This window comes from Leucoraja erinacea, chromosome 29, assembly GCF_028641065.1.
Source record: "Leucoraja erinacea ecotype New England chromosome 29, Leri_hhj_1, whole genome shotgun sequence".
NCBI classification, from domain to species: domain Eukaryota; kingdom Metazoa; phylum Chordata; class Chondrichthyes; order Rajiformes; family Rajidae; genus Leucoraja; species Leucoraja erinaceus.
In genome coordinates this window covers 26,451,725-26,471,781 of record NC_073405.1, presented here as the reverse complement: position 1 = coordinate 26,471,781, position 20,057 = coordinate 26,451,725, and the positions used below count along the sequence as shown (strand labels likewise).

At 46.8% G+C, this 20,057-nt stretch overlaps 1 protein-coding gene across 2 annotated transcripts; it reads right to left on the bottom strand.

Moving 5' to 3' along the window:
* Window positions 1-2,241: 2,241 nt before the first annotated feature.
* LOC129711347 (receptor expression-enhancing protein 5-like) lies at window positions 2,242-19,295 on the bottom strand. 2 transcript variants are annotated; one of them, XM_055658946.1, is made up of 6 exons: window positions 19,026-19,295; window positions 14,177-14,315; window positions 10,797-10,967; window positions 6,467-6,511; window positions 3,929-3,973; window positions 2,242-2,487 (listed from the first exon to the last, which is right to left on the bottom strand). In XM_055658946.1, the coding sequence occupies exons 1-6, from the start codon at window positions 19,154-19,156 to the stop codon at window positions 2,485-2,487; spliced, it is 534 nt and encodes a 177-aa protein (XP_055514921.1). In that variant the 5' UTR covers window positions 19,157-19,295; the 3' UTR covers window positions 2,242-2,484. The 2 variants fall into 2 exon arrangements, with proteins under 2 accessions (XP_055514921.1, XP_055514920.1); XM_055658945.1 differs by having other exon boundaries at window positions 10,811-10,967; window positions 19,026-19,282.
* Window positions 19,296-20,057: the final 762 nt, after the last annotated feature.

Sequence of the window (20,057 nt, the reverse complement as noted above, 5' to 3'; positions counted from 1 at the left end):
TTCCTTCGCTCCATAGATGCTGCTGCACCCGCTGAGTTTCGCCAGCAATTTTGTGTACCTCCCATTATTATATCATCGACTCCGCTCTCTCTGACATCACCTCCCCTTGCCGACTATCGGCCATTCTCTCCTTGACGTCGCCAGTCAATTAACTCAAAGAACGACACGCCCCTTTCTGAGGTGGAGAGAACTGCAGATTGACAGCATTAACATTGACTTCTCTAATAATGTCCCAGTTAGGCAATTTTTTCGGCGACTGTCATAATTGTAGCAGGTCGCCGAAAAACTGGCGACTGGACTCCCCCTGGTCAATATCTACAACAACCTGGCAGCTAGTCGGTGTCAAGCTACCGACGTCCACCTACGACCACACAGCGACACGCTACGACACGGTAAGACAATTCAGTCGCCGGTACCTGTTGACGGTTGACGTAGGTAGTCGCCAATGGAATTCACCGAAGTCAGCACCAGCGACAACCTACGTTATCCTGGCAACAACCTACGACAGCACCTACGTCAGGAGAAGTCAAGCTACGACTGTCGGCGAAAAGTTTTGAATATTTCAAAATACAGTGGCGACCAGAAAAACGCTACGATTCTTTGGGCGACCGAGGAGACTATTCATGACCATACAGGCGACACCCCGGCGACCGTGTGGTGACAGCCTAGTCGCCTGTAATCGCCTAATAAATCGCCTAGGTTGGACAGGGGCATAACTTCAAATAGCGCTTGCTTTCCCTCTCTGTCTATCCACTCCCTTCCCAGTTTTTCCACTAGTCTTACTGTCTCCGACTACATTTTATCTCATTACCGCCCACTCCCCTGACTTGAGTGTGAAGAAGGGTCCCAACCCGAAACGCCACCCATTCCTTCGCTCCAGAGATGCTGCCTGTCTCGCTGAGTTACTCCAGCATTTTGCGTCCACAACCCTTTCTGATCTCCCCAGACAATCCAGAACCCGCCTCATTCTCACAACCCCAGACAATCAACCAACAAGGGGCGGCACAGTGGTAGAGTTGCTGCCTCACAGCGCCAGAGACCCTGGTTCGATCCTGACCACGGATGCTGTCTGTATGGAGTTTGTACGCTCACTCTGTGACCGCGTGGGTTTCCTCCCATACACCAAAGATGTGCAGGTTTGTAGGTTAATTGGCTTGGTATAGACGTAAAATTGTCCCTAGTGTGTGTAGGGGAGTGTGGGAATAGCTGGTCGGTGTAGACTCAGTGGGCCTGAAGGCCTGTTTCCACGCTGTATCTCTAAACTAAATTAAACAGTTTTACATCCCCTGCCAATCAACCCAGAGACTGCCCTTTTCTAACATCACCAAACGTAGGCTTGGCGATCGTTTTGCCGAACACCTCCGCTCGGTCCGCATTAACCAACCTGATCAGCACTTCAACTCCCCCTCCCATTCCAAATCCGACCTTTCTGTCCTGGGCCTCTTCCATGGCCAGAGTGAGCACCCACCGGAAATTGGAGGTGCAGCACCTCATATTCCACTTGGGCAGTCTGCACCCTAGCGGCATAAACATTGACTACTCCAATTTCCGGTAGCCCTTGCTGTTTCCTCCCCTTCTCAGCTCTCCCTCAGCCCACGGGCTCCTCCTTTTCCTTTCTTCTTCCCGCCCCACCCTACATAAGTCTGAAGAAGGGTTTTGGCCCGAAACATTGCCTATTTCCTTCGCTCCATAGATGCTGCTGCACCCACTGAGTTTCACCAGCACTTTTGTCTACTTTCGATTTTCCAGCATCTGCAGTTCCTTCTTAATCACCAATCAATAACTAATTGAAACCAATTTTTAGAAAATGGGATCCTCCTTTTTTCAGCATGGACCCATGTTATGTTAAATAAGGTTTCTCGATATACACGATTGGCCTCTATAAATTGCCCCGAGTGTGTAGGGAGTGGATAGGAAAGTTGGATAACATAAAACACTTATGAACAGGTCATCGTGGACTCGGTGGGCCAAAGGATGTGATACAATGCTGTTTTAAAACTAAAACCAAAGCTTAAACCAACACTGAATAGAATGATAGGTTGATACAGGAAAGGAGGAGGTCATTCAAACTGGATACCTCCTGATACTTAACCTCACTGCAATTCTTTACAGTTCTTTAATGTGATATTAATGTTAAGCTCTAGGTCCAAGTTTATCACTAAAATTTCTGCCCCATTAATCATTGAAGCAATAATAACAAATATATAAATTCATGACTATATGCAGCAACAATGATCAGAATCCAAGTATATCATCTTTATTTTAGATTGTGCATAAAATTTCCAGCAATGCGCAGCTTGTTCAAAGAGCGTTGCTCCAGAGAGGGTGTGTTTGGGGCTGCTCAGGAGTTTCACTGATGAATCCCAGCCTTGTGCCTGACCCATGGGACATTTGAGACACACTTGGTCTCACCTTCATCCCATTCATGCTGGGCTTCTCAGTTGTTAAACGATTTCCGAAAAATTGAACTTCTGCTCTTTTTGGTCACTGAAATACAAAGTGGGTAATCATAAAGGTCATAGACTTCATAGACATCAACAACTTCCGACTATTTCCATCCGTTAAACCAGTTTTGTTTTTTTCACTTGCCCTATTACTAACCCCTGCACCACCATTGAAACATATAAGATTATTAAGGGTTTGGACATGCTAGAGGCAGGAAACATGTTCAAGAATAAGGGGTAAGCCGTTTAGAACGGAGACGAGGAAACACTTTTTCTCACGGAGAGTTGTGAGTCTGTGGAATTCTCTGCCTCAGAGGGCGGTGGAGGCCGGTTCACTGGATAATTTTAAGAGAGAGCTAGATAGGGCTCTTAAAGATAGCAGAGTCCAGGGGATATGGGAAAAGGCAGGAATGGGGTACTGATTGGGGATGATCAGTCATGATCACATTGAATGACAGTGCTGGCTCGAAGGGCCGAATGGCCTACTCCTGCATCTATTGTCTATTGTCATCACTTGGGTGCCGAGTTCAAAATTGGAAATAGCCTTAATTTCTTAAAAAACACTCTGATGGTGACTTGACACTCGGATGCAGCCTGAGAGAGTGTAGTGGGCTATGCTTGGTACATCACAGACACAGCCCTCCCCCACCATCGAAAGTATCTACATGAGGCAGCACGATGGCACAGTGGTAGAGTTGCTGCCTTATAAGTTAATAAGTGATGGGAGCAGAATTTGTCCATTTGGCACATCAAGTCTACTCTGCCATTCAATCATGGCTGATCCATCTCCCCCTCATAATCCCATCTTCCTGCTTTCTCCCCATAACCCCTGAAACCTGTACTAATCAAGAATCTATCTACCTCTGCCTTAACACTTTCAATTGACTTGGCCGCCACAGTCTTATGACGCCAGAGACCCGGGTTTGATCCTGACTCCGGGTGCTGTCTGTACGTTGGTACATTCTCCCTGTGACCACATGGGTTTTCTCCGGGTGCTCTGGTTCCTCTCGCGCTCCAAAGACGTGCAGGTTTGTAGGTTAATTGGCTTCTGTAAATTGTAAATAGACCCTAGTGTGTCGGATAGAGCTAGAGTAAGGGGTGATCGCTAATCGGCGAGGATTCAGTGGGCCGAAGGGCCTGTTTCCGCGTTGTGTCGTTGCCGAATCCAACCTTTCTGTACTGGGCCTCCTCCATGGCCAGAGTGAGGACCACCGTAAATTGGAGGAGCAGCACGGTGGAAGCCGGTTCTCTGGATGTTTCAAGAGAGAGTTAGACAGAGCTCTTAAAGATAACGGAGTCAAGGGATATGGGGAGGAGGCAGGAACGGGGTACTGATTGTGGATGATCAGCCATGATCATATTGAATGGTGGTGCCTACTCCTGCACCTATTGTCTATTGTCTATTGTCTATCATTACCAATTGGTGATGAGGAAGATTCAACATTACAAACTCCATTCTAATGGATCCTTAATTTGAGTTTTACCTTTTGGGGATGAGGTGGTGACTTTCTTAGCCACTGGTGATAAATCTGTAAGAAAGAAGAGAGTTTGTATATATTCACAGTAACATTGTTATCAATACAAATCAGAGTTCATTCTACTGATCTATTATGCTTCAGTCTACTCCCTTACATTTCTTCCTTTGGAGACTAAGGAAATTTGGCATGATGACAACAATTCTTACCAACTTCCACAGATCCACCGTAGAAAGCATTCTATCAGGTTTGGGAACCGCTGTGCATAAGACCACACAAAATTGCAGAGTTGTGGATGTAACCCAGTCCATCACGGAGACCAGATCCCCACCGTTGGGTATCTTCAGTTTAGTTTATTTTCAAGTGTACCGAGGTACAGCAAAAAGCTTTTTTATTGCCTGCTATTAAGTCGGCGGAAATATTGAATCACTTCCTCGGAGGGAAGTGATTCAAGGAGTTTGTGGCCAGGGTGAGAGGGGTCAGAGATGATCTTACCCGCTCGCTTCCTGGCCCTTGCAGTGTACAGTTCGTCAATGGGGGGAAGGTTATAGCCAATAACCTTCTCAGCTGATTGAATGATTCGCTGCAGCCTCTGGATGTCGTGCTTGGTGGCTGAGCCAAACCAGACCATGATGGAGAAGGTGAGGACGGACTCTATGATGGCAGTATAGAATTGGACCATCATTGCCTGTGGCAGATTGTGCTTCCTCAGCTGCCACAAGAAGTACATCCTCTGTTGGGCCTTTTTGACTGTGCAGTCGATGGTGGCCCCCCATTTAAGGCCCTTGGAGATGATGGTTCCAAGGAACTTAAAGCACCAAAATTTGCAGAAAAGAAGAAGCAAAACCAAGCCCGTCCAACACTTGCACTCTGTCTGCAAGAACCAGTTATTATATTCCCCTTCCCATTCCCATGGTGACCTTTCTCTCCTGGGTCTCCTCCAATGTCACGGCGAGGCCAAATGCAAACTGGACGAGCAGCACCTCCTATTCCGCTTGTATCAGCCCAACGGTGCGAACATTGAATTTTAGTTAATGGCTACAAAACAACCCTCCCCCTCTCCTTCCTTCCCCGTAAACGCTAACCTTTTCATCCCTCCCTACTCCGCTGAGCGCTAGGTAACCATGCACCTTAAGGGACTGTCCCACTGCAGCGACCTAATCCGCGAGTTAAGAAGAGTGGCTTCGACCTTCAAGCTCGAGGGCACTCGCCTGGAAAACCTCGAGCTGGATCGACCGTCAGCGTTGAAACCGCGAGCTGGATCGACTGACCGCACACGCACCACACACACACATCGCAAAGGCGGGGGCCAGGGAAAGCGGGGGAGCGCTGTCTGAAATTCACACCCGCGATGAAGAGGAAGGTAAAAGACGGCTGCACAGTGTACGGTAAGTCCTTTGGAGAGCACAGCGAAGGGGGGGAGAAGGAGCGGAGACACTTTTAAGAAGTATAATAAAGTTTTGCGGGCATTTTACCCACCTGTTGGTTTTCTTTGGTCCTGAAAACTCCAGTCAGACAATCAAAATACCAGGTCAGCGAAGGAGATTGCCTATGGCTGCCCTCGACTGCCTGTAACTAAATAGCGACCCCACTCCACTGCACTACGAGTTAAAAAGAACCATGCCGATCATATTTTAATGGCGGTAAATTTTTCAACATGCTGAAACATTTTCCGCTACCTAGCTGAGGCAGCGAGTATTCGGGAACTTCCCTTGAGCATGAAGGAGAATTCCAGTGACCTCATAGGACCTCCTAGGACCACGTGTCGACCATGCTGCGAGTTTGAGTCGAGTGCAAACTCGTCTAAACTCGCAAATTAGATTGTCGCAGTGGGACAGCCCTTTAACTCCTCTCCCCTCCTCCTCCACCAACATTCCGAAACAATGAACACCTCGTTAATCCATTAGCTTCACATCCTTTTATCTCACAACCTTGTGTGTGTTCATCAGTGGCCTTTGTTCAACTAGCTGCCTATCAAACCCCCCATTCACCCCTCACCTGCACCATGATCTGCCGGGGTTCATTCTGCCCCTCCACTCTTCTAGCTTTCTTTCCCCCCACCCCTGCAATCAGTCTGAAGAAGAGTCCTGACCCGAAACGTCGCCTATCCATGTTCTCCAAAGATGTTACCTGACCCGCTGAGTTACTCCAGCATTGTGTGCCTTTGCTTGGTAATCCAGCCTCTGTAGTTCCTTGTTTCTTCTGCCAGACCTCACTAGTTTGGTTTGCATTCCCTTTACTATGAGAGCCAACCTCCACATACTGACCCCACTTCATTATGTCTGTGGAATTCTCTGCCCCAGAGGGCGATGGAAGCCAGTTCTCTGGATGTTTCAAGATAGTTCTTAAAGATAACGGAGTCAATGGATGTGGGGAGGAGGCAGGAACGGGGTACTGATTGCGGATGATCAGCCATGATCACATTGAATGGTGGTGCCTACTCCTGCACCTATTGTCTATTGTCTATTGTCCATTATTACCAATTGGTGATGAGGAAGACTCAACATTACAAACTCCATTCTAATGGATCCTTAATTTGAGTTTTACCTTTTGGGGTTGAGGCGGTGACGTTCTTAGCCACTGTTGATAAATCTGTAAGAAAGAAGAGGGTTAGTGTATATTCACAGTAAAATTGTTATCAATACAAATCAGAGTTAATTCTACTGATCTATTATGCTACAATCTTCTCCCTTACATTTCTTCCTTTGGAGACTAAGGAAATTTGGCATGATGACAACAATTCTTACCAACGTCCACAGATCCGCCGTAGAAAGCATTCTATCAGGTTTGGGAACCGCTGTGCACAAGACCGCACAAAATTGCAGTTGTGGATGTAGCCCAGTCCATCATGGAGACCAGATCTCCCACCATTGACTCCATCTTCACGACACCGCCTCTGGAAAGTTGCTAGAATAATCAAGGACGTTTTTTCACCCCAGTTATTCCCTCTTCACCCCTCTCCCATAGAGCAGAAGGCACAAAAGCTTGAAAGGACGCAACACCAGACTCAGGAACAGCTTCTTCCCTTCGAATATCTGACTATTGAATGGACCTCTCATAAACTAGGATCTGGTCCTGATCTTCCAACCCACCTACATTTTGGATGCTGCATTCTATAACCATTACACGACAAAGCTGTAAAACCAGATCCTGGTACTTTTCTCTTTGCACTACCTGTTGCACTTGTACATGAATAGCTTGTACCAGCTTCCACCATCACCGCCAACCTCTCCTTGGACACAGAGATTGGCAAGAGGTTCGGGAAGGCAGCTACAACTCTCGCTCGCCTCACAACTCGAGTGTGGACCAAACCAAAGCTGACAGTGAAGACAAAGTTAGCCATCTACAATGCCTCTTACTCGTGTATAGAATCGTGTAATTTAATTGACTTTAGTTTTACTTCAGAGATACAGGCCCTTCGGCCCACCAAATCCGTACCAACCAGCGACCGCCCCATACACTGCACTGCCATACACCCCAGGGACAATTTACAATTTCCTTAAGCCAATTAACATACAAACCTGTATATCTTTGGAGTGTGGGAGGAAACTGGAGCACCCGGAGAAAATCCACGTGGTCACAAGGAGAATGCACTAACTCTGTACAGACAGCACTATTATGGTCTGTAGACAAAAGTGCTGGAGAAACTCAGTGGGTGCGGCAGCATCTATGGAGCGAAGGAAATACGTTTCGGGCCGCAACCGCATGGTTTCGGCCCGAAACGTTGCCTATTTCCTTCGCTCCATAGATGCTGCCGCACCCGCTGAGTTTCTCCAGCACTTTTGTCTACCTTCGATTTTCCAGCTTCAGCAGTTCCTTCTTAAACACTATTATGGTCTGGTCTCATCGTGTTCAGGACTCTGATAGTTGATCCACCATCATGAACCATTAAATTTGCCTTGTGTAAGTAATCATTCCCATCACCTCTCCCGAGCTTCTATCACTCACAAATACACTGGGAGAAATCTAGGACGACCAATTAATCTTCCAACCTGCATATCGTTGGACTGTGGAAGAAAACGAGAGCTCCTGAAGGTCACTCACTCAGACAGCACTGGAGGTCAGGATTGAACCTGGATCACTGGCGCTGTGAGGCTGCAGCTCTACCAGCTGCACCATTGTGCCTCTCTATATTTGTTTAGCAAGACATTATATAAATGGACTTTCTGCTTTTTAATCTGATGAAAAGGTAGGCGGCGCGACTCTGGTCAGCAGCGGCCTCTGCAGCCTGTCCGCGTTTTTATTATTTTCTGTCTGTGTTTTTATGTAGTTTTTGTTATTTTATGTTGGGGGTGTGTGTGTGGGGGGGGGGTGGGGGTGGGGGTGGGAGGGGGGGGGGAAACTTTTGAATCTCTCCCTGCACTGGAGACCCGACCTTTTTCTCGTCGGGTCTCAGGTGTCGTTGAGGCCGCAACGAGGAGCGGCCTCCAACGGGAAGAAGCCGGGGACTCTGGTGCCGACTCACCGTTGCCATCGCGGAGCTGGCCAAGACCGGAGCGGGTGGAGCGGTGGAGGAGCGTTGCCGCTGCCGACCTGCTGCTGCCGTGGCTGCTGCTGCTGCTGCTGCCGATGCTGCTGCTGAGTCGGAGGCTGCTGCTGCGGGTCTGCGGACGGCGGCACCGGGAGCCCGCGGATCCCTGGAGGGAGACCGCTTTTCGGGGCTCCTGCAACGGCGAATTCTCCCGCCCGTGTTGCGGGGTTGAAGAGCTTCTGGAGCGGGGCCTGACACCACTGCCCCGCGCGGCTGGAATGGCCGCGGGACTTTGCGAGCGCACACCGGGGGCTCCAACACCAAGACCCGGTGTGCGACCTCGCACCACCCGGCGCGGCTTTAATGGCCGCGGGACAATCGCCATCGCCAGCCGGGGGCTTTGACTTTGACTCTGACATCGGGGGGGGGGGGGGGGGGGAGTGCAGTGGGGAGATAAGTTTATTTGGCCTTCCATCACAGCTATGTGATGGATGTTTATGTAAAATGAAATTATGTTGTGTCTGGGGTCTCTTTGTGTGTAATGTATGGCTGCAGAAACGGCATTTCGTTTGGACCTCCAGGGGTCCAAATGACAATTAAATTGACTCTTGACTCTTGATATTTGTTTAGCAAGACATTATATAAATGGACTTTCTGCTTTTTAATCTGCTCTAAAGTTTTATACTTTAGAGATGCAGCGTAGAAACTGTCCCTTCAGCCCACTGAACCCACGCCGACCAGCGCTCACCGTGTACACCAGCACTATCCTACACACTGGGGCCAATTTGCAATTTTACCGAAGCTAATTAACCTGCAACCTGTAGGTCCTTGGAGTGTGGGAGCAAACTGAGCACCTGGAGATAACCCACAGGGAGAATGTACAAACTCTGTACAGACAGCATCCGTGGTCAGGGTCAAACCCGGGTCTCAGGCTCTGTACGGCAGCAACTCTGCCACTGCACCATCGTACTGGCCTTGGCATTTCCAAAACTCCCAGAGTGTTGCGTTAAAGGTCAGGGATTAACTTTAACCTAAACCTTCCAACCAAACTTTAACCAAACCAAGAGGCTTGCAACGTAGAAACAGGCCTGAAATGGAGAACCAAGGAGTTGCTGATGGTGCTTTACAAAAAAGACACAAAGTGCTGGAGTAAGTCAGCGGGTCAGACAGTATTACTGGAGAATTTGAATAGGTGACGTTTCAAGTTGGGACCCTTCTTCAGACTGATTGTGCGGGGGGTGGGGGAGGGGGGGGGTGAGGGGGGACCTGGAAGAGAGGGGAGGAGGGGCAGGGCAGAGCTTGGGATATGAACAAAGGTAGAAGTGGGGGGGGGTGGGGGGGGGGGGTGATAGGCAGATGTTTGGACAAAGGGTAGAAGTGCAAAAACAGGTGTGAGACAACATTGAAGAGTTGCGAATTGTGAAGCCGGAGGAAGGAATGTAGGGGAAGGAGGAGGGACGGGGCTTTGTGAGAGAACCTACATTTGGAGGAATTCAATGTCCATAACATTTGGTTGTGAGCTACCCAAGCAGAATATGTGGTAATGTTCCTCCAAATTGCATGTGTCCTCACTCTGGTAATGGAGGAGGCCCAGATCAGTAGAAGGGTAGTTAAAATGGATAGCAATCGGGAGATTCAGTAAGTCTTGGCGGACCGAATGCATGTTCAATGAAACGGTCAACGAATGGCAAAACGGGTCCCTTGGTCCACCATGTCCATGCCGATCTTTAAATACTAATCCACGTTCATCCTGTTTTCCAGCCTTTACTGACTGGGTGTTTCGAGTGCTTATTGAGGTGATCCTTAACTTTACATTCTCTGCTACTTAGCTCAGTACTAGGGGGGTCAATCTGTAGAATTCTTTGCCACAGAAACTGTGGAGGCCATGTCAATGGATATATTTAAGGCAGAGATAGATAGATCCTTGATTAGTACGGGTGTCAGGAGGCAGGAGAACGGGGTTATAGACAATAGACAATAGGTGCAAGAGTAGGCCATGTGGCCCTTCGAACCAGCACCGCCATTCAATGTGATCATGGCTGATAATCCCCAATCAGTACCCCGTTCCTGCCTTCTCCCCATATCCCCTGACTCTGCTATTTTTAAGAGCCCTATCTAGCTCTCTTGAAAGCATCCAGGGAACCTGCATCCACCGCCCTCTGAGGCAGAGAATTCCACAGACTCATAACTCTCTGTGAGAAAAAGTGTTTCCACCTCTCCGTTCTAAATGGCTTACTCCTTATTCTTAAACTGTGGCCCCTCTTACTCCTTATTCTTAAACTGTGGCCCCTTTCTTAAACTGTGGGTTAGGGGGGAGAGATAGATCAGCTGTACTTGAATGGTGGAGTAGACTTGATGGACCGAATGACCTAATTCTGCTCCTATCACTTACGACCTTATGAGTACCTGATATATTTTACCCTGGGGTTTGATATTATCCACAGCTTCTGAAACTTTCGTGCTGAGTTCCTCCACCTTGGGTTTTGCCTTGTAGAAGAAAGGACGGATGATGTTCGTATAAATGACATAGGAACCATTCCAGTCCACGGGTGCCATGCACCACAGCAGAAAGATGGTCTGCAGAACAAAATAACAAGACCATTATGGATGTAATAAGCCTTTAGGCACAAACGGTATAATTGGATGAACAGCATTCCTTTTGGACGAGTTCCAGTCTAACTAACATAATACAAAATGCTGTCATGTCTATTATCATTAGACAAAATTAACAGAGGACTGTACTGTACTGATAGGAAGACCATGTGATGGGATCATATTATGGGTTCACCGACATAAGGAATAGTGGATGAACTTTCCATCGCTTCAGTTTATCAATATCAAAAACCTGCTGTTTGAAAACCCATCAAGAAGGCGTCTTGTGCAGGAAGGAACAGCAGATGCTAGTTTACACCAAAGATAAACACAAAATGCAGGAGTAATTTGGCGGGACAGGCAGTATCTCTGGAGAGAAGGAACGGGTGCCGTTTTGGGTCGAGACCCTTCTCAGACCCTTCAACAAGAAGTCATCTTGTTGGCTTTGATCCAATTTAATATGTCAAAAGGTTAAAAACAGGTCTCTTTTATTCAGCTCTTATTTTCTCATATAAATGTAACAGAACATATGACACGGAACAGTACAGCACAGGAACAGGCCCTTCGACCCACAATCTCCATATCGTACATGAAGCCAAGCTAAATTAATCTCATCTGCCTGCACGTGATCCATATGCATCCATTCTCTGCATTTCCATATGCCTACCTAAAAAGCCTCTTAAATGCCAGTCATACCTGCCCCCATCCTACTCTTACCATCAGGGTAAGAGTATTAAAGAGAACGTTAATACTGTAGGGTGGCACAGTGGGTACAGTGGTAGAGTGGTGCAGGCGGCACAGTTCTGCAGTGGTAGAGTCGCAGTGCCCGAGACCCGAGTTTGGTCCTTTCTACGGGTCTCCCTGTGACTGCGTGGGTTTTCTCCAGGTGATTCCGTTTCTCCCCACATTCCAAAGACACAGTGTGTAGGTTAATTGGCTTCTGTTAATTGTTCCTAATGTGTAGGATAGAACTAGCATATGGGTGATCGCTGGTCGGCGCTGACTCAGTGGGTCGAAGGGAATGTTTCCACACTGTATCTCTAAACTAAACTAAATTGTGTACTGTGGCCTGGAGCAACCATTATACCATCTGCTTTGAAGCTGGAGTTTAGAGCTGCATCAACAACCAGGATATTTGCATTTTACAGTACCCTATGATGACATCCAGAAAAAGGAAGGGTTTCCACCCGAAATGTTGCCTATTTCCATCGCTCCATAGATGCTGCCTCACCCGCTGAGTTTCTCCAGCATTTTTGTCTACCTTCGATTTTCTAGTATCTGCAGTTCCTTCTTGAACATGCTTTCTTTGTGGGACAACTTGTTCAATTAATCTTTCCAAATATGTGACTTCGGAGATTTAATAGGAACCCGAGGGGCAACGTTTAAAACAGAATTCACAAAGGGGGTGGTATATGGAACGAGCTGCCAGAGGAGGTAGCAGAGGCAAGTACTTTCACAACATTTAAGAAACATTTTGATAGATACATGGATAGGATAGGTTTGGAGGGATTTAGTGAAGGAGCGATGCTAAACAAATGGATTTTAACTTTGTTAATTTGTGAAATTGACAGCAATGGGGGAAGTCCATATATCTGGAGTTCAATGCCAATGAGCGGTTCAGTACTAGAATGGACACACAGTGGTGGAGTAACTCGACGGGTCAGGCGGCATCTCTGGAGAACGTGGATGGGTGACGTTTGGGTCGGGGCGTTTGTCTGTCTCTTGGTTCAGTACTCTTTTGCAGGCTTCACTGCTTGGAACCTTCACCATTGCTTCAAGGGAAATTACATAAATTACAATAATTTGTGGACAAAGAACATGTGCACGTGCAGAATAATACAACACGGGCCTTGACCTGCTCCGCCAGTCTTTAGAGCGACATTTGAGATACAGCGCGGGTGCAGGCCCTTCGGCCCACCAAGTCTGTGCTGAACACCGATCATCCCGTATACTAGCACTATACAACATGCTAGGGACAATTTACAATTTACCAAAGTCAATCAACCTACAAACCTGCACGTCTTTAGAGTGTGTGAGGAAACCGGAGGACCTGGAGAAATCCCACGCGGTCATAGGGAGAACGTACAAACTCCGTACAGACAGCACCCGTAGCCTGGATTCTCTGGCGCTGTAAGGCAGCAACTCTGCTGCTGCACCACCGTGCCATCTTAAAACGAGAGCTCGGCCACAACCTCTTCCTGCTTGTTCTTTATGACCTTCAAATCCACTATAGTCCAAGCATTGCCTGTCTCAGTTTTGAGCGTATATTAATTTAGATTGCAAGGCACTGATTCCTTGAATCTTTTTACAGCTTCCTCACCTAAGAATGACTCACTTTTCAGAAGGCCAGATAACTTATCTTTGTAAGTATATATTATCCCTAATTAAACCGGGCTCGTAACTTGCACAATAACTCTATCCTCTGCTTCTTGGAAATTCAAATGGATTACACTGTGGGCATCACGGTGGTTCAGTTGGTAGAGCCGCTAATTCACGACGCCACAACACCAGAGAAACTGGTCCAGCGAGTCCATGCCAACTATCGATCACCTGCTCACACTAGTTCCACTTTCACATCCACTCCCTACACTCCAAGGGCTATTTCACAGAGTTCAATGGTAAACATGGGTGCCATTGGGATATTAGAGGAAACCGGAGCACCCGAAGCAAAACCACACAGTCACAGTGAGAACATGCACACTCCACACGGACTGCACCTGAGGTCAGGATCGAACTTGGGTCTCTGGCACTGTGAGGCAGCAACTCTACCATGGTTGTGCCACTGTGCCGCCACACTTGTACCGCCACATACCAGATCATGTGCGGTAACATAGATTGATACAGCATGGAAACAGGCCTTTTGGCCCACACTGACCATCGATCACCCGTTCAAACTCCTTCTACATTATCCCACTTTCACATCCACCCTACACTCTAGGAGGCAATTTACAGAGGCCAATTAACCTACAGACCTACACGACTTTGGGATGTGGACGGAAACCCGAGCACCCGGAGGAAAACCCATGCGGTCACAGGGAGAACGTGCAGACTCCACAAAGACAGCACCCAAGATCAGGATCAAACCGGGGTCTCTGGCGCCGTGAGGCAGCAGCTCTACCGCCCTTTCGTGTGTGCTATTTTATATGCTAGACAGGCTGCTGTTAAATGCGACTGAAATTAAATCTCTTACTTACCTTTAACTTTTGAAAGGATGGAATTACATAGAGGAGGATGCCTGCTGTACATTCAACGATAGCAAATGCACCATAGATCACCCAATACATAAGCCACTTCAACTTCTCCTGTTTATTGGCACTTTCTATTGCAAGAACTCTTGAAAATGCAACAAAAAAAAATAGAAGCACTTACATTAATTTTACTGGATTACAATAGGTTATTATTAATATAAACGCTAATCTGTTCATGATTTAAAAAAAGTTTTGCAATGTCTCTCCATCCGTGGCTTTCTCCTGAGGGTGCTAATTTAGAAGCACATGAACAAGAGTTAATACCATGCAGCATTGAATAAGATCAGGAACTAAAATCTCCAAGTAGTAAAATTATTATTTTTTACACATGTCATTAATGGACCAGGAACAATGGCAGTATTATCCATTCCTATTTGCCCTCAAGAGTTTTGTTTAGAGATAGGGCTGTGAGGCAGCAGCTTTACCAGCTGCACTGATGTGGCCTCTCTTGTTGTTTGGATGCACAGCTTATTGGGTATAAGCAGGGCCGGCCTTAGGAGGTGCGGGGCCCAATTGGGAACAATTTTGGTGAGCCCCAGGTTCCCAGCCAAGGTTTGTAGAATCATAGAAATATAAATAAAGTCTATTATGGACTTTATATCTCTGGTAGAATGGAAAGTAATCAAAATGTGCGCTTAAAATGCCTGCGAGTTAATGGACCAAACAGATGTAAGCTACATTTTAATATCAAATTGCATACATGTTAGCCTACAAGTAACAAACAAAATTGTAGATCACCTCTGAAAAGTACATAGCTACAACACCACTTGTTTTAGTGACTGTGAAAGAGAAGGGAGGGAACCACAGGCAGATACAGAGGTCAAAAAGGCTTTTGGCACATTGGCCTTCATCAGACAGAGGATTGAATGTAGAAGTTGGGAGGTCATGTTGCAGCTATATAAGACATTGGTGAGGCCGCATTTAGAGTATTGTGTTCAGTTCTAGGCACCATGCGATAGGAAAGGCTGCAGAGAAGATTGATGAGGATGTGGCCAGGACTCGATCGAGGGCCTGTGCTACAGGGAGAGGTTGAGCAGGATAGGACGCTATTCCTTGGAGTGCAGGGGGATGAGGGGTGATCTTATAGAGGTGTACTAAATCATGAGAAGAATAGATCAGGTAGACCCACAAAGTCTCTTGCTCAAAGGAGGGGAATCAAGAACCAGGGGAGGTTACACAAAAAGCTGGAGAAACTCAGCGGGTGCAGCAGCATCTATGGAGCGAAGGAAATAGGCAACGTTTCGGGCCGAAACCCTTCTTCAGACTGATCGGGGTTCCCCCGATCAGTCTGAAGAAGGGTTTTCGGCCCGAAACGTTGCCTATATCCTTCGCTCCATAGATGCTGCTGCACCCGCTGAGTTTCTCCAGATTTTTTGTGTAACCCAAGAACCAGGGGAGATAGGTTTACGGGGAGGAGGGGGGTGGGGGGGAGATTTAATAGAAACCTGTTTCACACAGTGAGCGCATGGAACAAGTTGCTGGAGGAGGTTTATAGGGCAGGTTTAGAGGGATATGAGCCAAATGCAGGCAAGTGTGACCAAAGATCTTAGAGCGAAGCAAGATAGGTTACTCTCACGCAAACGTGAGGTACGCTCATGGGCGGTTTCATGGGTGATTACAGGACACATTTTAGCAAGCTGACTCCGCCATCTTGTTCCGCCATCTTGGCCATCTTGGCCTTCTTGGGATTGGGGGGGAGGGGAGGGGGGGGGGGGGGGGGGGGGGGCAGCGGGAGAAGGAGTGGTGGGCCCGGGGGCAGGGGGAGGAGAGAGTGCGGGGCCCGGGGGGGGAGAAGGAGTGCGGGGCCCGGGGCAGGGGGAGAAGGAGTGGCAAGGCCCGGGGGCAGCGGGGAGAGGTGGGCGGGGCCCGGGGCAGCGGGGAGGTAGGGGCCCGGGGCAGCGGGGAGAGAGAGTGCGGGGCCCGGGCAGCGGGGAGGTGGAATCGCAACATTTAATTGGTTTAGAAGAAATATAATTGTGTGTGTTATATACATTTATAACGTTTGGATCAACAGGTACAGAATGGAATCTAATAATCACGCACAAAAAGTCCCCCCCTGTCAATCACCCTGCGAGCCGGTTCGGTTCCGGTTACTACAAAATGCACGGCTTGCCAAATTAAAAAACATTAAAAAAGCAGAATCAAATTTTATTCTTGACAAAAAGTGTGACTAGATTTATGAATCTGACCCACACAAACTGTTGCCCCGCAACATTGACAGTGCGAGTCGGGTCGGGTTAGGTAGGCTCAGGTTGCTAAAATGGGCGTGGAAAATGCCCATGATCCTCTCCATAGCGTACTACACGTCAGTCCTTTGCATTTAGCAGGAGTAGCCTATCTTGCTCCGCTATAAGATCTTTGAGTGTGACTAGTGCAAATGGGACATGTTGGTCAGTGTGGGGAAGCTGGAACGAAGGGCCTGCTTCCATGCTGTATAACTATGACTCTTATCTGCTCAGAGCCAGTAACAAGTATTATCGGAGCAACCATTATTATCGGAGCAACCATTATACCATCTGCTTTAGAGCTGCATCAACAACCAGGATATTTGCATTTTACAGTACCCTATGATGACATCCAGAAAAAGGAAGGGTTTCCACCCGAAACGTTGCCTATTTCCATCGCTCCATAGATGCTGCCTCACCCGCTGAGTTTCTCCAGCATTTTTGTCTACCTTTGATTTTCTAGTATCTGCAGTTCCTTCTTGAACATGCTTTCTTTGTGGGACAACTTGTTCAATGAATCTTTCCAAATATGTGACTTCGGAGATTTAATAGGAACCTGAGGGGCAATGTTTAAAACAGAATTCACAAAGGGGGTGGTATATGGAACGAGCTGCCAGAGGAGGTAGCAGAGGCAAGTACTTTCACAACATTTAAGAAACATTTTGATAGATACGTGGATAGGATAGGTTTGGAGGGATATGGGCCAAATGCAGGCAGGTGGGACTAGTGTAGATGGGGCAAATTGGACTGAAGGGCCTGTTTCCACGCTGAATGACTCCTTTATGGTTATTGTGATTTTGTGAACAGTCTGCAATGTAAATGTTAATCTCAGCACTGAATATACTTAAAGACTTAAAGCCTCCACAGCTCTTGGGGTGGAGAGATTTACAAAGTTTCACAAGGCTTCATGAGAGAGAAAAAAAATGATGACGTCTTATTTTGAAATGGGCAACTGGATGCCTTCTAGTTCCAGATTGCCCCAGAGGAGACATTTTTTTTTTTAGCATCTACCACTTTGCACATTTCAATAAGATCACTTCTCATTCATTCATCCATAAATTTGCAAACACTTTCCTTGTAACTAAGAATACATTAAGTGAACCTCCATGATGTGGAGACCAAAACATGACAAGATGACTAAGGCCTGCTGCTCTCCAAGTCCATCCTCAAATTCAATGTGGCGGCACAGTGGCAGAGTTGCTGCCTTACTGCGCCAGAGACCCTGGTTCGATCCTGACATTGGGTGGTGTCTGTACAGTTTGTTCATTCTCCCTATGATTGCGTGAGTTTTCTCCAGGTGCCCCGGGTTCTTCCCATGTTCCATAGATGTACAGGTTTGTAGATTGATTGGATTGTTAATGGTAAATTGCCCCATGATGTGTAGGATAATGTTAGTGTACAGGTTTATCGCTGGTCATGTGGACTCGGTGGACCAAGAGCCTGTTTCCACGCTGTATCTCTAAACTCAATGCAATTATAGTAATTCTTCCCTTATTTTGTGTTCCATCTCCCTCGCAAAGACCAACATTCAATTTTGCTTCCAAATTACTAGACCTTGCATGCTACAGACATAACAGCTCTCTTAAGCAGCAGTCTTTGATAGACTGTGTTTAAAACCACAATCTTTGACTGCTTCTTCCCAACAGTGGTTACTCATATTTATTCCTTCAATTGAAAGAAGTTCTGCTTCTAATACTTCAATATAACACTTTGTTTAAATTATTTATTTTGATGCATGGCTTCCTTCTTTCCCCATCTCACCTAATAAGAAGGGTCTCGACCCGAAACGTCACCTATTCCGTTTCTCCAGAGATGCTGCCTGACCCGCTGAGTTGCTCCAGTTTGTGTGTCTCACTTCATTGTAAACCAGAATCTGCAGTTCCTTCCTACAAATAAAATCCACGCTTGTTCACTCATCAGGAAGAACAAAAGCTAAACCCATTAGGAATCAATGAAGTCTCTCTCTCTTCTCTCTTCTTATCTCCTCTCCCTAAGACATCAGATTTGTTATTAATGGAAACAAGGAATTCTAGATTCTGGAGTGTTGAGTAAAGCAAAATGCTGGTGTAACTCAGATCAAGCAACATCTGTGGAGGGAATGGATATTTCTTTAGGCCAATTGTAGTGGGGGCAAGAAAGCTGGAAAAGAGCTGGGGGCAAGACGGCCTGGCAAGAGCTTTATTTTATTTGCTATTTACATGGACCATAATTTACATGGACCACCATTTTAGATAATGAATGAATGAATGAATTTACAGATGAATACTATCAAATTGAACAATGGAATAGCAGAGATCAGTTTAATGGGTAAACTTTAGATAGCTTAATAAGTAACCCAACTACCAAAACAGTGCAAAGGTTTACAATTAGTAAATTAATTAACAGCATGGTTTCACAACTTTAGTCTGAATGACCTTTGGCTGTTTTAGTTTACTCCTCCACTGTGCGGTGGTGTGGTTCAATGTAGAGGGACGAGGTGAGGTGTGGAGAGGCAGGAGGGGAACATTAGGACCTTGATGTAGCGTGGTGCTTGAAAAACGTTCCAAAATTAAATCAAGTACTGCACTTACGAAAAGTAGGCCGGAAAGAGGAAGACCACTACATTGGCCAAAGGGAACAAGGATGCTCCATATCCAAGCAGTGAGGACAAGGCAATCAAAGCAAACAAAGTGTAGACAAATCTGGACACACTCACTGACATTGTATTTTTGGAATCCTCTGCTCAGCTCTGACAGTTACTGCATGATTGGTGGCCAAAGGATGTGTTACTAGGCTGCGCCACAAACCAAGTGACATCACAGAAGGATTTGTGTAGTCAAAGGGCCTGGTTTGTGCTTGGGGCCACAACCCAATACGTCACCCGTCTATGTTCTCCAGCGATGCTGCCTGATCCACTGAGTTACTCCAACATTGTGTGTCTGTTTACATTATGTAAAGACCCGTTTAGTTTAGAAGTACAGCGCAGAAACAGGCCCTTCGGCCTACTGAGTCCGTGCCGACCAGCGATCACTGTATGCTAGCACTATCCAACACACTAAGAACAATTATCCTACAAACCTGTATGTATTTGGAGTTTGGGAAGAAACCGGAACTCCCGGAGGAACCAGACATGGTCAGAGGAAGAACGTACAAACTCCGTACAGAAAGCAGTCGTAGTCAGCATCGAACCTGGGTCTCTGGAACTGTAAGGCAGTAATTCTACCACTGTGTCAACCCTCATTTGTTCAAGGAATTTAATTCTCAAATGTGACATTAAAGTGATGAAGTCAATTATCTTCCAGTTTCCCCATCCTCGCACAATCAAGGGAATTAAAAGTTTGAACTTGGCATTACTTTTAAGACTTGAGATACAGAGTGGAAACGAGCCATTGGATCCACCAAGTCTGCGACAACCACCCTGTACATTAACACTATTCTACACACTAGGGATAATTTACAGAAGCCAATTAACATACCAACTGAAGATAGACAACAAAAGCTGGAGTAACACAGCGGGCCAGGCATCATCACCTCTGGAGAGAAAGAATGTGTTGATGGTTCGGGTAGTGTGTTGATGCTTCTTCAGACTGGTTAGGGATAAGAGAAATGAGAGATATAGTCGG

Coding starts and splice junctions, on each gene's coding strand:
- LOC129711347 (XM_055658945.1), bottom strand. CDS start 19,156: ATGTCAGTGAGTGTGTCCAGATTTGTCTACACTTTGTTTGCTTTGATT. Junction 10,968..14,176: donor CATCCTTTCAAAAGTTAAAG/GTAAGTAAGAGA, acceptor TTTGTTCTGCAG/ACCATCTTTCTGCTGTGGTG. Junction 3,974..6,466: donor CACCGCCTCAACCCCAAAAG/GTAAAACTCAAA, acceptor TCTTTCTTACAG/ATTTATCACCAGTGGCTAAG.